The sequence below is a fragment of the Heterodontus francisci genome, chromosome 8 (assembly GCF_036365525.1).
Source record: "Heterodontus francisci isolate sHetFra1 chromosome 8, sHetFra1.hap1, whole genome shotgun sequence".
In the NCBI taxonomy this organism is placed as follows: Eukaryota; Metazoa; Chordata; class Chondrichthyes; order Heterodontiformes; family Heterodontidae; genus Heterodontus; species Heterodontus francisci.
The window spans coordinates 61,430,163-61,452,851 of NC_090378.1; the positions used below are offsets into that span (position 1 = coordinate 61,430,163).

Below are 22,689 nucleotides of genomic sequence, written 5' to 3' on the forward strand. Positions count from 1 at the left end.
TGGAAGTTTATTAACCTTCAACTCTAATTCGGTTAACGGCTACGAATACGCGACGCGACCACTCTAGCAGGCATAGGCGATAAACACACATGCAGATAGAGACAGAAAAAGTAGAAAGAATAAAGGGGAAAGGTTTGAGGCAATACCTGGGTTTCTATATACAGTCTTTTGAGTTCGATGTAGAGACTTTAATTGCTGGTATGTCTTGCCATTTCATTGGAGCCCAGTGCACGCTTTAAAACCTGTTTCGATGTGGAAGTCTTTTCTCTCTTGAGATTTAGCAACTTCAGTGGATCCAGAGATTAGTGAAAGAGAGAGAGACAGACAGGAGAGAGGCTCTTGTTCCAAGTTCTGTTGCAATCTGTGAGCAGTTCAAAAACCAGACCTGGGCCAGCAGGTTAGTCATGTGACTCACTTTTGAAACAAACTCCTGCGTTTGTAGATTCCAGAGCTCTCGGTGGGGGGGTGGTGTAGTGCTGTCTCTTACACCGACAAGATGTGGCTCACCATTGCCCAGACTGATCTCTGTTAATTGAATCAGTGAGCAGTTCCCATTGTCTCTCCAAGTACTGTCTCTTAGTGTGCAGATGTTTTTCCAGCCACTGCTGATCTCTTTAAACAAGTCATCTCTTCATTCCAGCAACAGTTTAAAATTAATGTTCATATGACAAAATTAATAAGCCTTATTCTTGGCAGGTGGGGGTCTTCATGACACTTTGTTGGGATGGAGAAATTTCACTTGATTAAGTCTCAAAGCCTGAATCTAGACTTGTCTAGAAATTAATCAAAATGTTCAGAAGTGTAAACAATAATTGCAGCATAGATTTTTTAAAAAGAAATCAGCCAATCCAAAGCACAGTGACTTTTTCTAAGCTGTCTTATGGTAAAAATGTAAGATAAAAGCATTTTTAAGAAAAGCTGCCATTGTCACCTAACACCCTTCGACTACAACTTTCATTCTGGTGTCAGTGAGATCTTAAGTGCACTGATGATTTTTGGTGTGCACTACAAAACTGTCAGCGTGGATCTGCCAGCATAAATGTACAATCTCCAAGACTGTAACTGTTGTTGGTGTGAAGCCGGCTTCACATTTTTTGTACCAAAAATTCTGGGATTACAGGCTTTTAATATTTCATCAGTTCTTCATAAATTAGTAGAAGCTGACCCACAGTCAGAGGCTTGTAAGAAACATATATATTTGAGTATGTGCATGAGGAGTGTGACAACCCCACTAAGATGGAAACAAGCAGAATAGCCACACCTTTCTACTCCACAGATGCTGCTAGGTACAAAGCAACAGCACAATGAGTTCCACATTAGCCTTGTGCAGTCAAGCATCAGAAGATAAGGCAAGCAACATAACATTTAATAGCTTATGTAAGAGTCACATAATCATCGAAATGATATAACGAACCAATGTTGTCACTTAAATATTCCACAAATTTGACAGAAAACCATTTTCACATATTTTATTAGTTTATTTTCAACAAAATAGAATGCATTTCGTTGTCACTTCATTAGTTACTTAATTCTAACCACACAAATCACAAATGTGACCTGTGCTCTGCTTTTCAAACTATGTATACTGATTCCAATCCACTTCAATGTAGTGTAGTGATGTTGCAATTTTACTGACCACTCATCCAATAAACAGGATCCTGCCAAAGTAACATTGAAGAGAAAATTGTTCGAGAAGAGCAGCAGGCCTTTGTATCAGTGGTTGCTACATTGTTGGTGCAGTCAAGAGCTGCTGTGGTGATAAATTATAATGTGGAATATTGTGTAAAGAGGCCATTAGAGAGATAAAATTAGATAAGTAGACTGTGCTCTTCTACAAGGACACACATTTACTCAAAACAATATTAAATCACTATTTTTGCAGCTACAATCTGTCACCAGTCATGGTTAAAAAGGTTTCTCTGGAAAGAGCACAATACTGAGTTGATATCTAACCCAGTGGCCCAGTGGGCATAGTAGGGATCCATCTCTATGGAGGTTGGGAAAGCTAGTAAAATGCTCTGCTAATGTTAATGAAGTTCATTGGATGGATGTAGTCTTTGCACTGTTTCACTGAGCTAGTAGGACTGTAATTGTGGACAGTAATTCATGCCCAGTTCCTCAGAGCTGTTCCAGATAGAAGGTTTCTTTTGAGGGCTATATGGGGAGATTTATAGCTTTATACAAGATGAATGTATTAAGAGTTGGGGGTATCCCACATTTTCATCTGGTTTTGTAAGGCTTTCAATCTTGTGCCTTATTGCCCTCATAAAGTCCTCAGATACTGAAGCAGTCCGTGAAGAAATGCAGCAAGATTTGGACAATATCCAGGCTTGGGCTGATAAGTGGCACGTAACATTCGCGCCACACAAGTGCCAGGCAATGACCATCTTCAACAAGAGAGAATCTAACCATCTTCCCTTGACATTCAATGGCATTACCATTGCTGAATCCCCCACTATCAACATCCTAGGGGCTACCATTGACCAGAAAATAACTGGAGTAGCCACATAAATACAGTGGCTACAAGGGCAGGTCAGAGGCTAAGAATCTTGAGGCAAGTAACTCACCTCCTGAAACCCCAAAGCCTGTCCACCATCTACAAGGCACAAGTCAGGAGTGTGATGGAATACTTGCCTGGATGGGTGCAGCTCCAAGAACACTGAAGAAGCTTGACACCATCCAGAACAAAGCAGCCCGCTTGATTGGCACCCCATCTACAAACATTCACTCCCTCCACCACCGACGCACAGTGGCAGCAGTGTGTACCATCTACAAGATGCACTGCAACAACGCACCAAGGCTCCTTAGACAGCACCTTCCAAACCTGCGACCTCCACCAACTAGAAGGACAAGAGCAGCAGATGCATGGGAACATCACCACCTGCAAGTTCCCCTCCAAGTCACACACCATCCTGACTTGGAACTATATCGCCGTTCCTTCACTGTCGCTGGGTCAAAATCCTGGAACTCCCTTCCTAACAGCACTGTGGGTGTACCTCCCTCACATGAACTGCAGCGGTTCAAGAAGGCAGCTCACCACCACCTTCTCAAGGGCAATTGGGGATGGGCAATAAATGCTGGCCTGGCCAGCGACGCCCACATCCCATGAATGAAGAAAAAAAAATAAACTAGCAGCTGTGAAATCTGGGATGTGCACTCCTGCTCTAAAATCCTTGGAGAATAACTGGAAGATTCTCTGAGCATACTTATCTCAAAAGAAGAGTGAAAGTGTCCCCATCATCCATCCTTTTTGGTATGTTGGTGGCATTGCAAGGGGAGTTTCAGGGTGCCTTTCCAGGCAGTCTTGCAGCAGTTCCTTTTGTAATGGATCTCTGAATTGCTGATTTCATATCATTGCATCGAGTTTACAATAGAGAAACAGTCCATTCAGCCCAACTGCACTGTGCCAGTGTTGATGCTCCACACGAGCTATCTAGTGAGGCTCTGTTGGATGCCAATAACTATGACACATTTCTTCAGGACTTCAAGTGTCACTGTGGTCTTTTGCATCTTCCTTCAGTGACACAATTCTTGGTTTAGAGCTTCAGGGCTTGCAAGAAAGGGTTTGTTTCTGTACTGTGTAAAATCCAGGACCTAACTGAGGTGAAATTGTTGTAAAACAAAAATTCAGGGAAGAGCTTTGCTGACACCAGCCTGTCATTCACCATCCCTGGGGAAGTTCATCTTCATGACCACTATATCTATTTGCCATGCTCCTTTACTCGAGGACCTGATTAAGCATCTAATGATGGGTAAGTTTGAGGCACGACATTGGACTTTGACATTTTGCACATCTAAATGGCTAGAATATTGCAAACTGTGTAATGTACGTCCTTCCACCAAGTTGAAGGCATATATCCTTCAGATAGCTCACGACGAAGTTCTGAGGCTTGGGATTATAGTTGCTGGATATGTAAACAAATGCTTATGTATCCAGGTATTGGTGCATACCTGGTTTTGGTTGCTGCTCAAACTCTAGCCCTCCACCTGCTGAAACCATCAATTAATGCAATAAAGACAAATACTGAAGCACTGACTCTCCAATCCTCATTGCTTCATGAGCACAGCTTTTTGATGAGATTGTGGTACCCTGTGGTGTCTTCCTAAGCGATTGTCATAAGGATGTTGACAATTTACTCACATTTTAAAAAGAGTTTGATAGCTTTCCATGTCACTTGGGAGGAGTCCTGGTACCTGCTGTTTCCCCAGTGAGGGCTAAAATCATGCATTTTTCAGTTAGCTAATAACTATCTTCAGAGGAAGATGGATAAGCATAGTCACTTTGTCGCTAGCTCTAAATTAATAAGTCTGGTGATGGGAAATGTATTAATTTGAGACCTGACTCAAACAGATCTGCAGCACTGTGAGAAAGAACTTGTATTTATATAATGCCTTTCATTTTCCCAAAGTACTTCACAACAAATTAAATACTTTAAAAATGTCACTGTTGTAGGGAAATATGGCATCCAATTTGCCAACACTGCATCTGACAATCAGCAGTGAGTTAAATGAGCAGATAATCTGTTGGTTGAGAGTTAAATATTGGGCAAGCCACCAAGAAAGCTCCCATTCATCACTTTCTCCATTGACATTCAGAAGCCGTAGAATAGGATTCTGGAGTTTGTATAGGTTGGAGGTTGCCCAAATTCAGTTATCGCTGTAGATCCCTTCTAACAATGCAATAAACTACATAAATCTCAATGGGTTCACTCCATTAATCTCTAATTAGCGTATGATGACCAAAATTGAATCATGCAGGTCTGTGCCCACTTTCTGGCAGCTGCCTCAATGCTCTTATATTACGTCAGTTGTCCATCACCCCACTATTTGTGCTTGCATAGCAAGTTGTTATGCTTGGAGATGAGGGCTATTTCCCTCACGTTTGTCTTATCGCTTCTTAGGAACCCACGCTCAGCTGTGGACCCCATGAAAAGTAAAGCAGAATTTGTAGTGGGGCAATTTGTGCAAAGTGTGAAAACAATGAATTTAATCTGCCTAATGGTACTTCCTAGTTCTATACTTCAATATATTCTTTAACAAGAACATAATTTAATATTTTTGCTGTTTATGTAATCTTCCTACCAACAAAACGGGATTTTTTTTTAAGAGGGAAAGTAATTTATAATTTGTAGTTGAACTTTCCCAATATTAATCGGTCAACCATTGACAGCCATACCTTAAGCTGCCAAGGCCCTAAGCTCTGGACTTCCCTTCCTAAATCTCTCTACTTCTTTACCTCTCTTTCTTCCTTTAAGACGCTCCTTAAAACCTTCTTCTTTGACCAAGCTTCTGGTCATCTCCTTTCATATCTCCTTATGTGGCTCGGTGCCAAATTTCGTTTGATAACACTTGTTTTAAAAAAAAAGTGCCTTGGGAAATTTTATTATGTTAAAGGCACTATATAAATGTAAGTTGGTGTTGTTATTATATGAATAATATTGATTTCCTTATCCCTGGTTTTCCAGTCCTTCAGCAGCTTCTAATTTAGTTTGCCAGCCATTTGACCTGATCCAAAGAACAATTTCCCTCACTGGCTGCTAATCAATCTTTTGGTTTTCCATTAAAATTAGTGACTAGCCATACAACTTTAGGATTGTTCCTTATGTTTTCAGTAATCCTAGTTTTGAAACAATTCTGTGGCCTTTCAGCTTTCACCTTGTAGACTGGTATAACATGGGTTTTTACCCCCCACAAATGCTATGCCAGCAAAAATGTAGCTAAGTCTGTTCTTCTAACAACCTTTTATGTCTCTTGTCACATGTGATAAATAATGAATGATAAAGTATATGGTACAGTAATTCTGGAACTATTGAATTCATCAAAGCAGAAGGAACAAGAAAAGTACTGTATTTGCATGTCTGTTTTCATTGAACTGTTGTCTTCTTGGAACTTGAAAACCCGTCGTTCAAATGACTGTTTTCTTCAAAAGGCAATCTCTGCTGTTTATGTATTGCTACATAGTAAATTTATACAAGTTCATCATAACTTCCTTGCTGTTGTGCTCTATGCCTCTATTAATAAAGCCTAGGATACTGTATGCTTTATTAACTGCTCTCTCAACCTGTCCTGCCACCTTTAATGTAGCTGCTGGCTCAGTGACTTCATCCAATAAGTAATTTAGCCATACAGATCAGGAAAACTTCAATCCCTGGTTTTTGCTGAGTGAGTTCATCTCAGCTGCAGTAATGATGGGAACACTACAATTAGCCTCGATATCTCTCACTCATGGAGGGCAAAGTCGGCCAGAATTCCTGCTCCTGATTGCTAGCTAGTGACTCCATAGTCAGATACCTTGCTAATACTTTTAGTCAAGGCTCACAGATGGATAATAGAATTTTGGCTGTGGGCAACCCTGTATCCAACAAGGAGTTGATACCAGTAGGGAGGTGAATGCAAATTAGTAAAATAGATAAAATACAAACATGCTGTATAGCTACATTTTTTGTCACTTAATGTTCTATGAATTTTAACTTAAAAACAAAAACATGCTGGAAATGCACAACAGCTTGATTCACATCTGATCAGAGAAAGGTGTGATAAAGTTGCAGCTATAATCATTCATTATTTGTTTAACTTTTGAATTCAAGAAAAATAAATTATGTTTTCTTGACACCCTGCAATGTATTAATATCAGGGTACTACTTAATGTACTCTGCAGAATATTATGACCTTAGAAATGCTACAGTATAGCCTATTTACTATTTTGTTCTCTCCTGTTAACAGTAGTGTCCCAATGCTCCGCATGTTTCACAGAGATTCCAATTTGACATGTTTACAGAAGGTAAGTTTGAGAAACACTGTAGTGTTATACTGTTATATCCAAGATTGTATTCGTATAGTGTAAATGGAGACAATGCAGTACCTGAAATCTAAAAGTATCAAACTTTTTTTTTAACCAGACTTCTGTGTTTATGCATACAACTAAGTCTGTATTATAGAACAGTATTTAGCATCTGTTTCTTAGATTATTCACATGTTTGAGTTCCATATTTACCATTACTATCTATAGTCAGGAACCTACACATAATGTTCTTCAGAATGGTAGCATGGCCAGAAAGGCCACAGAGACCCCAATTGCTTTCAACAGCTGTGTCTCTGTAAAGGTACTCTTACATGCAGGGCGAGAAGGGTGTAATATTAGTTAGCCCCACCAAGGCTGGAGAGGTTCCCCTAGACACAGCCAATGAAGTGCCTTTTATCAGAAGTTCATCCAACATAGAAGAAATATTCCAAGGTGCTTTACAAAGTGAGAGATGGTACAGATGTTGAGCCATGGTTTGTGAGATTGGGAAAAGTGACTGAAAGCTTGGTTTATGATAGGTATTTCAAGAAGGCTTTTAAAGACAGTGAGAAAAAAAAACAGAAGCACAAGAGTTTAGGAGCAGAGATCACGAGATTAGGGGCAAGATCGCTGAAAGCTTATCCACCATTGCTGGGGTGAAACGAAGAGTGATGAACACAAGACCAGAATCAAATGATTGAAGGGAGGGGAGATGAGGCTTAGAAAAGCTGCAGAAATAGAGTAGGGAGAGAGTAAAAATAAGGATAGAGATTTTATTTTCAATGTGTTGGGGAAAAGGAGGTCATGTAGGGCAGTGAGGATGGGCCTGATGGACACATAGAAACAAGAGTAGGCCCTTCACCCTTTGTACCTGTTCCACCATGCACTTAAATTTTAGTTGATCTGTATCCCAACTCCATTTGCCCACCTTGGTTCTATATCTCTTTTAATATCCTACGTAATAAAAATATACCAAAATACTGCAGATGCTGGAAATCTGAAATAAAAACAAGAAATGCTGGAAATACTCAGCAGGTCTGGCAGCATCTGTGAAGAGAGAAGCAGAGTTAACGTCTCAGGCCAGTGATCCTTCACCCCTTGTGATATACCAATCCCAGTTTTGAAATTTTCAATTGACCTAGCATGAACTGCTTATTGGGGTGAAAGTTCCAGATTTCCACTACCCTTTGTGTGAAACAGTGCTTACTGACATCACTCCTGAATGGCCGAACTCTAATTTCCAGATTATACTCCCTTGTTCTGAACACTCCATTGGGGAAATACCCACTTTATCATATCCTTTAATCTTAAACACCTCAATTAGATTAATCTTTAATCTTCTATACTCGGGGGAATTCAAGCCTAATCCATGCAACCTGTCTGTCCTCATAATTTAAACCTTTTAGCCTCAGTATCATTCTAGTGAACCTGCACTGCATCCCCTCCAAGGTCACTATCACCTTCCTGAGGTGTAGTGCCCCATGCAGTATTCCAGATTCAATCTAACCAGAGCTTTATACAACGGTAGCCTAACTTCCACCCACTTGTATTCCAACCCCTACAAGGCTAATGGAAATGAAAGGAGTTGGCTGCGTTTGCTGACAATTCAACCACTAGGTGGCACATTACTGGTACATGCACAAATGCAGCCTCATTGACTGAAACGTCACTGCAACGTCTCAGGCAGCTGCTAGTAATAAAAATGGTGCTGCTCAATTTGACAGAAAAGAAGAATTGAACCCAAACCCCCTCACCCCTCAATGGCCACAATCGCCGCCTCCACACACCCCCAACAGTACCCTACTCCCTCTCAAGATTGCTGCTTCTCTTACCCGCTCCCTTCAGCGATTGCTGCCTCAATCGCTGCATTCACTTCCTCGCTCCCTCCCGCGCCCATCTTCTCGCTGCTCCCTCTGCCCGCTTCAGACCGCTTGCCATTCCATCCTGCCACTCTCGCCCACACCCATCTGCTCACCATTCCTTCCCTGCCTCGCCACCTGGAGCAGTGGTGGGGGGAAGAGGTGGGGGAGCGAGTGAGGTGCTAGTAGCGAGGCAGGAAGTGAGCACCGAGATGGAGCAGCGAAGAATCGGGAGCAGTGGGATGAAGCGACCAACAGGTGGGCGTGGGGGAGAATGGCAGGAGGGAGCAGGGAAGAGAAGCGACAGTTCAGGCGCCGATTGCTGGGGTTGGGGGTGAGCAGGGAAGAGAAGCGATGATTGAGGCGCCGATTGGGGGGGTGGGGAGCGTGGTGCTGTTGGAGGAGATGGAGGCGGCGATGGCGGCCATTGAAGGGTGAAAATACACTCTGACCTCATTACGTCTGACGTGATTACGTGGTGACGTTGGCGCGCGCATGCACAGACCCATACTTGCAAGCTGGCACACATTCGAATGTACTGATGATGTCGGCGATCGCTCTGCACATGCTCTGCAGGTCACTGTAAACTGCAGGTAAAACTTATCATGAGAACAGAAACTCCAACCTACAACATGCAGTGTACAGAATTTAGGGAGTGGCGGAACAGGCATGGAGGTCAATGAAGGGGGGGAGAAAAGGTGAGTGATGTGTTGAGAAGAGGGGATTGTAGGAACTGGTGCTTTGTTTAAAGAAAGGAGAGTATCAATATTAACAGGACTAGGTAAGGTGAGTGCTCGCAGTAATATGGTGAAGAAAAGAAAAAATGTCATCTTGAACTTGGGGGTGTTGATGGAGTTACAGCTTGAACTTGGGGTGGGGGGCAATGGGGAAGAGTGCCACTTTGAACTGTGGGGGTGCGACAAAGAGTGATGGCTTGAACGGGAGAGGGGTGAAAGAATAGTTTTAGCCAATGTTGCCACTAAGCTGCACAGCAACCCAAGCGTTCCCATGCAGAAGTCAGCACTTTTACATTATCACATGTGGGCGGCCAAGCAAAAATATTTAAAGGGGCCACACGGTTAAACAAATCGCCAATGCACTCTGAAAAAAAATTAGAGGATAAGTGGGACCCAGCTTGACCTGAGTTGGAATAGCAGAAGATTACCAGGTTTAATGGGGTTGGTGGAGTTTGTTGGGGGGTGGGGAGATGAGAAATAGCTTGAACAAGGAGTGGAAGAAGTTTGCAGGTTGAGTTGAGCAGCAGGTGAAAAGCATCAAGTTGAATTGAGGAGGGAGAGGCAAGTGCTATTATAAATTCGGAAGGTTAGAGGAGGAGAGCATCTCTGGAAGTGTGAAGAGTTGAATGGGTAATGGTGATTCTGACGTGAGTGGGAGTTGGATGTGGGAGTGTGACTCCTGAGTTAACTTCTGGGGAAGAAATTGTAGCAACCAACCGTTGGCAACCTTGGCGTCCTATTTGTCCCTGAGCTGAGCTTGCGACCCCATGTCCTCCCCATCATTAAAACTACCTACTTCCAGCTCTGTAACATTGCCGTCTCCACCCCTGCCTCAACTCCTGTGCTGCCATTGATAGCCATTGCAGAAAGATGGTTGCAGGATGACATAGATTGGGACCTGAATATTGAAGGGTGCATGACATTTAGGAGGGACAGGAAGCTAGGAGAAGGTGGAGGGGTGGCGCTGTTAATTAATGATGGTATTAGCACATTAGAGAGGGATGACCTAACTTCAGGCAACCAGTATGTATTAATGATTTGGGTAGAGATGAGAAATGATAAAGGCAAGAAGTCACTTGTGGGAGTGTTGTACAGGCCCCCTGACAGTAACCACACAGTAAGACAGAGTATAAAGGAAGAAATAATGGGAGCTTGGCAGAAAGGTACGGCGATAATCATATGGGATTTTAATCTACATATAGACTGGAAGAATCAGATGGGCAAAGGTAACCTAGATGAGGAGTTCATAGAATGTTTTCGGGATAGTTTCTTAGAACAGCATGTTCTGGAACCAACCAGAGAGCAGGCTGTACTAGACCTGGTATTGTGCAACGAGATAGGAGTAATTAGTGACCTCATAGTGAAGGCACCCGTAGGTAGTAGCGATCATACTTTAATTGAATTTTACATTCAGTTTGAGGGAGAGAAGAATGGGTCCAAGACTAGTATTTTAAACTTAAATAAGGGTCATTGTGAAGGCATCAGACCAGAGCTAACTAAAGTGAACTGGCAAATTAGGTTAAGGGATAGGTCAATAGAGATGCAATGGCAGACACCTAAGGGGATATTTCAGAATACACAGAGTTGACACACTCCAACGAGAAAGAAAAAAATCCAACGGGAGGCCCTACTATCCGTGGTTAACTAAAACAGTTAAAGATTGTATCTAACTTAAAGAAAAAGCATATAATTGTGCAAAGGTGGGTGGCAAGTAAGAAGATTGGACAAAATATAAAGAACAACAAAGAATGACTAAAAGGTTGATAAGGAGGGAAAAATTAGAGTACAAGGGAAAGCTAGCTAGAAATATAAAAAACAGATAGTAAGAGTTTCTATAGATATTTAAAAAAGAAAAGAGTTAACAAAGTGAGTGTTGGGCCTATAGAAAGTGAGTCTGGGGAATCAATAATGGTAAATAAGGATATGGCAGATGAATTGAACAGGTATTCTGGATCGGTCTTCACCTATAGGGGATACAAGTAACATCCCAGAAATTGCTGTAAATCAGGAAATGGAAGGGAGGGAGGAACTCAAGAAAATTACTATCACCAGGGAAGTGGTTCTGAGCAAATTGTTGAAGCTGCGGGCTGACAAGTGCCCAGGTCCTGATGGACTTCATCTTAGGGTGCTAAAAAAGTGGCTAGTGAGATAGTTGATGCGTTGGTTTTAATTTTCCAAAATTCCCTAGATTCGGGGAAGGTTCCATTAGATTGGAAAATAGCCAGTGTAACTTCTTTATTCAAGAAGGGAGGGATACAGAAAGCAGGAAACAACAGGCCAGTTAGCTTAACATCTGTCATAGGGAAAATGTTAGTAACTATTATTAAAGACGTTATAGCGGGGCACTTAGAAAAATTCAAGGTAATTAGGCAGAGTCAACATGGTTTTGTGAGAGGGAAATCATGTTTAACCAATAGATTTCTAAAAGGCATTTGATAAGGTGCCACATCAAAGGTTATTGCAGAAAATAAAAGCTAATGGTGTAGAGGGTAACATTGGCATGGATAGAAGATTGACTAGCTAACAGAAAACAGAGGGTAGCCATAAATGGGTCATTTTCTGGTTGGCAAGATGTAACGAGTGGTGTGCCACAGGGATCAGTGCTGGAGCCTCAACCTTTTACAATTTATATAAATGACTTGGATGAAGGGACCGAAGGTATGGTTGTTGAATTTGCTGATGACACAAAGATAGGTAGGAAAGTAAGTTATGAAGAGGACATAAGGAGGCTACAAAAGGATGTAGATTGGTTAAGTGAGTGGGAAAATATCTGGCAAATGGAGTTTAATGTGGGAAAATGGGAAATTGTCCATTTTGGCAGGAAGAATAAAAAAGAAGCATATTATCTAAATGGTGAAAGTTTACACAGCTCTGAGAAGCAGCCCGTGTAGAAATGCAGCAAGACCTGGACAATATCCAGGCTTGGGCTAATAAGTGGCAAGTAAAATTCGCACCACACAAGTGCCAGGCAATGATCATCTCCAACAAGAGAGAATCTAACCATCTCGCCTTGACATTCAATGGCATTACCATTGCTGAATCCCCCACTATCAACAACCTAGGGGCTACCATTGACCAGAAGCTGAACTGAAGTAGCCATATAAATACCGTGGCTACAAGAGCAGGTTAGAGGCTAGGAATCCTGCGGCGAGCAACTCATCTCCTGACTTCCCAAAGCCTGTCCAACATCTGCAAGGCACAAGTCAGGAGTGTGATGGGATACTCTCCACTTGCCTGGTTGGTGCAGCTCCAACAACACTCAAGAAGCTCGACACCATCCAGGACAAAGCCGCCCGCTTGATTGGAACCCCATCCACAAACATTCATTCCCTCCGCCACCGACGCACAGTGGCAGCAGTGTGTACCATCTACGAGATACACTGCAGCCACGCACCAAGGCTCCTTCGACAGCACCTTCCAAACCCATGACCTCTACCAACTAGAAGGACAAGGGCGGCAAATGCATGGGAACGCCACCACCTGCAAGTTCCCCTCCAAGTCGCACACCATCCTGACTTGAAACTATATCGCCATTCCTTTACTGCCGCTGGGTCAAAATCCTGGAACTCCCTAACAGCACTGTGGGTGTACCTACCTCACATGGACTGCAGCGGTTCAAGAAGGCAGTTCACCACCACCTTCTCAAGGGCAATTAGGGATGGGCAATAAATGCTGGCCTAGCCAGCAACACCCACATCCCATGAATGAATTAAAAAAAAAGAGGTATCTGGGTGTCCTAGTGCAGGAATCACATAAGGTTAGTATGCAGGTTCACAAATAATTAGAAAAGCTGATAGAATGTTATCACTTATTGCAAGAGGAATTGAATACAAAAGTAGGGAGGTTTTGCTTCAGGGCATTGGTGAAACCACATCTGGTGTACTGTGTACAGTATTGGTCTTCTTATTGAAGGAAGGATGTAAATGCATTGGAAGCAGTTCAGAGAAGGTTTAGTAGACTAATACCTGGAATGGGCAGGTTGTCTTATGAGGAAAGGTTGGACAGGCTATGCTTGTATCCGCTGGAGTTTAGAAGAGTAAGAGGCAACTTGATTGTAGCATATAAGATTCTGGGGGAGACTCTAGAACTAGGGGTCACTGTTTAAAAATAACAGATGGTGCAAATTTTTTTCTCAGAGGGTCGTGAACCTTTGGAACTCTCTCAAAGGGCATTGGTAGCAGAGTCTTTAAATATTTTTAAGGCAGACATAGATAGATTCTTGATAAGCAAGTGGGTGAAAGGTTATTGGAGGTAGGCAGGAATACGAAGTTGAGCTTGCAATCAGATCAGCCTTGATATCATTGAATGGCAGAGCAGGCTTGAGGGGCCATGTGGCCTACTTCTGCTCCTGATTCATATGTTCGTATGCTGAAACCCTCATCCATGCCTTTGTTACCTCTAGACTCGACTGTTCCAATGCTTTCCTGCCCAGCCTCTTAACTTGCATTGTCCATAAAATTGAGCTAATCCAACACTCTGCTACCCATATCCTAACTTGCACCAAGTCCCGTTTGCCCATTACCCCTATGCTTGCTGGCCTACATTGGCTTCCAATCTGGCAATACCTCAATTTTAAAATTTTCATCCTTGTTTTCAGATTCCTCCATGGCCTTAGCCCTTCCCTATCTCTGTAATCTCCTCCAGCTCTATGACCCTCTGAGATCTCTGTGTTCCTCCAATTCTCAGCTCATGTGCATCCCTGATTTTTATTACTCCACCATTGTCAACTGTGCCTATAGGTATGTGAAGAGAAAAAGATTGGTGAAGACAAATGTGGGTCCCTTACAGTCAGAAACAGGGGAATTTATTATGGGGAACAAAGAAATGGCTGACCAACTAAATGCATACGTTGGTTCTGTCTTCACAAAGGAGGACACAAATATCATACCAGAAATGTTGGGGAACACAGGGTTTAGTGAGAGAGAGGAACTGAAGGAAATCAGTATTAGTAGAGAAATGGTGTTGGGGAAATTGATGGGATTGAAGGCCGATTAATCCCCAGGGCCTGATGGTATGCATCCCAGAGTATTTAAGGAAATGGCCCTAGAAATAGTGGATGTATTGTTGGTCATCTTCCAAAATTCTATAGACTCTGGAACAGTTCCTACAAATTGGAGGGTAGCTAATGAAACCCCACTATTTAAAAAGAGAGGTAGAGAGAAAGCAGGGAATTATGTCAGCCTGACGTAGGTAGTGGGGAAAATTCTAGAGTCCATTATCAAAGATTTTATAGCAGAGCACTTAGAGAACAGTGGTAGAATCGGGCAGAGTCATCATATGAAAGGGAAATCATGCTTGACAAATGAGGATGTAACTAGTAGACTTGATGAGGGGGAGCCAATGGATGTGGTTTATTTGGCCTTTCAGAAGGCTTTCGACAAAGTCCCACATAAAAGATTAGTGTGTAAAATTAAAGCGCATGGGATTGGGGGTAGTGTATTGCAATGGATAGAAAATTGGTTGGCAGACAGGAAACAAAGTGTAGGGATAAATAGCTCTTTTTCCGAATGGCAGGCAGTGACTAGTGGGGTACCGCAGGGATCGGTGCTAGGATTGCAGCTATTCACAATATATATGAATGATTTAGATGAGGGAACTAAATGTAATATCTCCAAATTTGCAGATGACACAAAACTGGGTGGGAGGGTGAGTTGTGAGGAGGATGCAGAGAGGCTTCAGGGTGATTTGGACAAGTTGAGTGAGTGGGCTAATGTATGGCAGATGCAGTATAATGTGGATAAATGTGAGGTTATCCACTTTGGTAGCAAAAACAGGAAGGCAGATTATTATCTGAACGGCTATAAACTGAGAGAGGGGAATATGCAGCGAGACCTGGATGTTCTCGTACACCAGTCACTGAAGGCTGCAGATGCAACAGGTGGTAAAAAAGGCAAATGGTATGTTGGCCTTCATAGCAAGAGGATTCGAGTACAGAAGCAGGGATGTCTTGCTGCAATTATACAGGGCCTTGGTGAAGCCACAGCTGGAATATTGTGTGCAGTTTTGGTCACCTTATCTGAGGAAGGATGTTCTTGCTATAGAGGGAGTGCAGCGAAGGTTTACCAGACTGATTCCTGGGATGGCGGGACTGACGTATGAGGAGAGATTGAGTCGGTTAGGATTATATTTGCTGGAGTTCAGAAGAGTGACGGGGGGGTGGGATCTCATAGAAACCTATAAAATTCTAACAGGACTTGACAGGGTAGATGCAGGAAGGATGTTCCCGATGGTGGGGGAGTCCAGAACCGGGGTCATAGTCTAAGGATATGGGGTAAACCTTTCAGGACTGAGATGAGGAGAAATTTCTTCACCCAGAGAGTGGTGAGCCTGTGGAATTCGCTACCACAGAAAACAGTTGAGGCCAAAATATTGTATGTTTTCAAGAAGGAGTTAGATATAGCTCTTGGGTCTAAAGAGATCAAAGGATATGCGGAGAAAGCAGGAACAGATTACTGAGTTGGATGATCATAATGAATGGCGGAGCAGGCTGGAAGGGCCAAATGGCCTACTCCTGCTGCTATTTTCTATGTTTCTATGTGCCTTTGACTGCCAAGGCCCTAACCTCTGGAATTCCTTTCCTAAACCTTTCTGCCTCTTTCCTCTCTTTCCTCCTTTGAGACACTCCTTAAAATCTATCTTTTTTGACCAAGCTTTTGATCACTTGACCTAATATCTTGGTTAATCACTCAGTGTCAAATTTCATTTTAATAATGGTCTTGTGAAATACCTTAGGATTTAGATTTTAGAGATACAGCACTGAAACAGGCCCTTCGGCCCACCGAGTCTGTGCTGACCATCAACCACCCATTTATACCACATCCTCACCTGTCCCTATATTTCCCTACCACCTACCTATACTAGTGGCAATTTATAATGGCTAATTCACCTATCGACCTGCAAGTCTTTTGGCTGTGGGAGCAAACCGGAGCACCCGGAGGAAACCCACGCAGACACAGGGAGAACTTACAAACTCCACGCAGGCAGTACCCAGAATTGAACCCGGGTCGCTGGAGCTGTGAGGCTGCGGTGCTAACCACTGCGCCACTGTGCTGCCCTTGTTGTTTTACTAAAATAAATGCATGTAGTTGGTTGGTCTCTTGAAATCTAAATGTTGCAAATCTATCCATTGTGAAATACAAAAGCACTTAAAATTAACCCTGAATCTATAATTTTTTTTCATAAATTTCAATATTTTCTTTGTTCAATATTTGTGTTTCCCATTTTGGGCCTACAAATACTAGTTTTCTTTCACCCCAAAATATAGCAAAGAATTGTTTCGTACACTTATGGTTTAAGTTGCAAAACATGTGTAATGGCTTTTATTCATATTTCATAGGCTTATAATCTGCTGTCAGTCTTTGTCATTTTTTTTTATTTTAAATCTTTTAGCTTTGCTAGCTTTCTAATTTGGCATGCAAGTGTAACAGATGGTATGATCTCCTGGAATGCAATAGTGCGGGTTCACTTTCTCAAATTATTGGATTAAGTCAGTATTTAAAATACATCTTTATTTCAGATTTCCAGCATCTACAGTATTTTGCTTTTATTTTAACTTAAAATACATCTACTTGTGTTATTTGTGGAGTATTTAAAATTTTTCAGTAACATTTTCAACCTCTCATTTTGTTCTATTGTAGCTGCTTGAATCCATGAGGAAAACATTGGAAAATCAATGGAATGCTGCAGTCACTGAAGAGTTTCTGACCCAGATTGAAGATTTGTTCCTTGCAGGTTATAATGTTGAAGACAGGAACAATAAATTTGAAACTATTGCTAAGCTTCCAGTAGAACCAGCCACTTAATTTGTGCCGCATGCATTTGCAAGATCTACATGTCTGACATTCCACTTTCAAAAAATTAACTTTGCAATGAAAAATCTAATGACATTGTCAGAAGGGTCACCAGAAACTGTACAGTTGAGAAGCCAAAGGAATTTTCAGTACAATTTTGCTAGTTTCTAAAGGAAATTGAATGTAAGAAACCCTGCATTAGTTAGAGAGGAAGTAAAGTCTAGGAGATTATTTTCTTCCCAAAGTACTCCCCTTTTTACAGAACAACAATGATCTTTACTGGCAATTTCTTTGACTTTTTATAAAAAGTATGCAATTTTCTTGTCGCCATGGAGACGATTGAGTAGGGTCATTTCCATGAGGTCAGTTATGGGGACCATTGAGGAGTGGCTCAATTGGAAACAGCAATCACTATGATTTCAAACTGGTTTGTGTGCCTCTCTGAAATTGCTTGACCTTGGGACGTTAGCAGGGAAATCTGCATTCTAGTCTGTAGTGTGACTTCTCAGGCTTAGCCAGCTTTCACATTTTGTTGTTGAGCCCACTGCTCTGAGATGCTCCCAGTTATTAACTGAAGCATCTTAGCAAGGAGGAAGTTCCACAACAAGGGTCTCTATAGCATCAAGGAGATAATTGTCTTTTCAAAAAAAAGGTTGGATTAATTCCTGGTAAAACCATTATTTCTTCTTTAAAAACAGTAAATATTTTAAACAAAGATTACTTCCACGAGTCTTTCCCTCCCTTTAGTTAGATAGTACAGCTGAAATGCATCACAAAACAAAAGTTTATCAAAGTTGCACGACCAGTTGCCCTGGTAGTTACTTTGCTTCTTTTAGTGCAAGACAGAAGGTACTATTTTGAGCCATAATGTATGACATTTGGATTTATGAGCTTCAGGCTTCACCTTATACTGTAGCATGTGGACTCTGTTACTGAAATCTGGAGTGTTAGCAGATGAACAGGTTTCGATTCCAAATGCACTGATCTGAAGTGGCAGCTACCTGCTTAATCAGGACTGACCACTGCCACCTTCTGTTTCGTAAATGACTCTATTCCTGCTGCCCTCCTCAAAAACAAATATAAGTAGTTGTGATGTTCCTTTACTTTTTTCTTCCTTCTCCTATTTCTCTGCTTGGGGAGGAAAGGAGGACATTTGAGATAATGTTAAAATAAAAATTTGTGTTTAAGTTGTAGAAATAGGTCAGTGAAAAGGTTGAAGTGATAGATTTTACAGACAGTATACACATTGTTTGTTACTAAAGTCAGGTGGTTGATTAAGGTGGTATCTGACAATTTATAGATGAACCCTGGAGTTAAATCAAATAACTTGCTATTTATTGTATGATGGAAAGTATCCAGTATAATGAATAACATTGTGGTAGAATTACTCTGTGTGTGAGATAGTTTTCCCTGGAATCTTAGGCTGATTTTTAGTTTCTAAACTGTGTGCCATAGTTATTTAGATGTCTGCATTTTTAAAAAAACCTAGTAGGGAGTTATTGCTCTACTAGACAGTGAAGTTATTATTGGACATGACATACATTGGCTGCATACTTTCTTGGTAAAGCTACAGTAATCACGTCACATTTGATAATCAAACTTCCTGATGGCAATGGCTGTTTATGCATTCCAGTTGTTAATGTAGACATCTGTTGCCTTCGTACAGACAGCCTCACTGAAACTGGAACATGACATTACTGTAAAACAAGTGACTAAAAGACTGCAGTTTTGGGTTTCTGAAGTTTAATCCTCTCCTTATTTTGGATTCAAGGTGCTGACCAGCAGTTTTAATTTCCATTCCAGCACTAGGCCTAGGCATCAATATTTCAGAGCAGGAAGGTTTACTTCATTGGCAGCCGAATGAAAATAGATTCTTTAAATGCATCATCTGTGTGCTATTCTCGCAGGTGAACCACGGTGGTAGGTCTTCACGTGGCTGTTTTTGGACTGGAACAGCTTGGAATATTACTGTAAAAAAGAATATATCAACACATTATAAAAATAGTATTTCAGGAGGTAGTGTGTGCCCTTTGTATCAGTCCTAGCAAAATCTCATTTGTGTACTGGCAACTTTTTTTTGAAATGTCACCTAATTGGTTTTCTCCAGGTGTCTTGAAATATTAAATTCTGAAATCTGAAGAAATGTTAAGCATGAAATAGATAAAACTACTATTATTTTTATTCATAAGGCTGACTTTGTTTTGGACCATGAGAGTGTCTTCTGTCTTTTGATTCCAAAATATATCAACATATTATACTAGCACTGTATCGCCATTTAATTTCAAAGTAAAACTTTCTAAAAGGTCAGATTAAACAAAAAGTGTTTTCAGTGTGATTTGCTTCACTATTTCTGTGATCCAGACAATGACCCCAGACTTTTTTCCCCATTGAGGAAGTCAGTATGCCTCTTCACATTGGGTGTGCTGGCCTCTGAAGATGTACTTACCTCAGAGTCCCAAGTCACAGGAACATCCAGCATTGGGAGTCCTTGGTTCTGCCCCCTCCACATCACTAGCCATGTAAGGAGAGAGTGGAACCTGCATTTTTTACAATCCCCAGGTACTCCCAGTGATGGTTGAGAACCAGCCGTTCTGGGTCCGCGCTATTTTCCAGCCCTTCCACCAAATTTATGGTGGGAGTTTGCCAGAAGGTCTGAGGAATTTCAGCCCATATATATATATATATATATATATATATATATATATAAAACCGCTTAATGGTCATTTGAAGCTAGCTGATGGAGTTAGGCTGTTCAAAGCAATCAAACAAATAAGTTTCAGATAAAGTTTTAGCATAAAATTTTATAGTATATAAATCTGTATAAAGTTTCAATGATTTAAAAGTGATTTATTTATATTCCCTATTCCTGACATGATGTAAATAGTGCTAATTAAACAGCACGGTAAATATGAAACTGAATTCTTTCATGTCAGATACATTCTGCAAGAAACACTTTAAACATTTGTGGCAATCATTTCTATTTTTTTTTAATGAAATTGTTTCATTTATATTTACATTGGATTCATGGTGACATAAAGCTAACAATGGCAGACCCCATTTATTCCACCTGAAACAATCAATAAAACAAAAGGTTCCATATATTGATTGGTAGATTTTGAGCGATGTAATCTGTTACACAATCTCTCAGTTTAAAAACCATATAAGCAATTCAAGCTTAACTCTTGTGGTTTATGGCATTGTTTTTGCTATAGTCTTATAACAATCCCAAGTCCATCTGTTAATTCATTTATTCAGTGTTCAAAAGTACAGAATTCAGATTAACTGAATGTTGTGCATTCAGACGTAATTGAGGGCATTTGGAGTTGATCCAGAGTACTGTTATGAGATGATTCAACAACCTTAAAAGGCTACTGTGGATTAATGGAAGTTCACAGCCAGTTAGTTAGACCCAGTCACAGCTTCTTGGCACTTCTTTGGGAATCATGCACTAGTAGTAGTAACCACAAATCTAGGAAAGACAGAACAGTATCCTGAAGCTTATTTAGGAAAGGTACAAAGAGAATGGAAAAAATGAACAAGACACAAGAAACGCACATTTCAAAAAGAACCTTTGCAAATTACAATAAATGAGCTACTTGCTTCAAAGTATTTGGTCACAGCATGAGCCTATCCAGATCCAAAGATCACAATCAAAGAAATGGAACTGACTTGACTGCTGTTTGACCTAGGCAGCAATTTATGAGAGCTCTTATGAACCAGGAAAAATGGTGGTGGTAGATCAAACAGCAGCTGAAACTGCAGTCACATGTTCTTGTGCTTCAAACTGTACTGAACCATACGATACATTCTTGTTTAATTACATCTTCCATGGACATTGCCCTCCATACGTTTATTTCTTGTCAACTTGTCAGTAAGTTTTTGATAAGGCAGGTCACAGTGCAATGTTTATGTGGGTTTTAGTTCAAGTCAAGATATAATGAATGTATTGTTAATATTGACTGCATGGTAGCGTACTGTAAATAATACTTTCCTAGAACAATATCTACATTATTTTTCATTGGTTGAAAAGTTATTTGTATGTCTATTTGTGAGGTTATAGAAAGTCAAAAGTATGTACAGTATATGTAATCAACATGTATATACTTTTTGACTTAAAAAGTAGTTTAAACTAGCTTATTACATCTTCATGTTGTAAATAAAGGCTTTGAGAGTTGCAGTTTTGGAATACAAGATTAATAAATGATCGGTTTTGTACATTAATAATGTAGTTTCAGCAATGTAGTTCATATATTTTGTATTAAGCCACAATAACTGCCAATGGACAATGTTTATTGTCTGTATATATTGTCTTTTCAGTACTGTGGGAACCTGTGACTCAAAAAATGAGTGAATTAAAAAAAAGTTTGATCATTTTTATATTGTTATTAAGTTTTGTTTACAGAACTAATTACAGGTTCTTACAAAAACATAATAGGCCAGAATGTGCTGTAGTAGGACACCTTGTGGCATGCTAGTGAGTCAGCTGTTCCCGTAGCCTTCAGCCCAAAAATGTTTTGCTTTAAAGTTACTGAACGTGTCAGCTGATAATAGTGCAGCAACAGCAACAGGGTACCTGGGAGCTTGGTGAATGAATAGTCTGTCTCCTTAGCCAATGAAATGTAAAGATTGGGAAATAAACAGAGGAAAGTCTGAGAAGGAGGGTGAATTACAGTAGGTGAACTCAATGTTAAATCAGGTAGAGAAAGAGATGGAAAGAATAATTGGATTGAGAAAAAAGTCAAAGGAACAGTAAGAAAATTTTTTAAAAATTGACCTTTAATATCTCCAACAACAATTCGCTACCCGAAGGAATGAGATTGCACACTGTAACTGTTCACTTTCTGGGCCAAGCAGGTTGATTGGCAGTTATTAATAATTATTACATGGTTAAAAGGATACTTACTGTTATTAATTACCAGCCAACTTTCTGTGGCGTGTTTCAAGGGCAATTATTGTGCAAATGCAGCAACTTCATGAAACTCACCGGGAGGTTAAGTGCGAGATACTGCTTCCATGAACTTAACAGTGGAGTTGTGCAAATCATCCAGCAACTTGTGGCATTTCATATTCATGGGGTAACTTTTCCTTGCCACAAGTTTAAGTTTGTGCATTGTTCACACATTAATTTTTTAGAAAATTCAGGCCCACTGTTTTAGTACTCTTTGAATTGCATTCCCTTTCATTTCTTAACATAGTATCATTTTGCAGTGTCAAAGCTAAAGAAAGACTAAACAAACAGAAATGTAGGCCGGCAATGAAATCCCAGCGTCGGGATCTAAAGTGGGTGGCAGAATTGGGAGAGTGATATTGTTGGGGCCGTCCGATTAACAGCTAGTAAGCGTGGGAGCCAGCCAGTTAGGAGGTGCAGACGGGAGGAAGTACAGGGTCAGGAAGGTTAGTGCAATCTTTAATAGGCAGCCAACAGTACTTTTAAAGGTAGAAGCCCTGGAGCAATCAGATAGGAAGCTCTGGCAACTGCAGAGATTGAGAAATGGCAGAATGCAGAGCAAGGGTGGTGCCCA

The 22,689-nt window shown here is 40.9% G+C and overlaps 1 protein-coding gene across 1 annotated transcript in view; it reads left to right on the forward strand.

The window, feature by feature from the left end:
* Positions 1-21,513, forward strand: part of mysm1 (Myb-like, SWIRM and MPN domains 1) — a 141,721-nt gene extending 120,208 nt beyond the window's left edge. The window contains exons 19-20 of the mRNA XM_068037219.1: positions 6,724-6,781; positions 17,015-21,513. Of these exons, the coding sequence (XP_067893320.1) occupies positions 6,724-6,781; positions 17,015-17,179 (223 nt within the window). The 3' untranslated portion in view covers positions 17,180-21,513. The remainder of the gene's footprint in view (positions 1-6,723; positions 6,782-17,014) is intronic.
* The last annotated feature ends 1,176 nt before the right edge of the window (positions 21,514-22,689 follow it).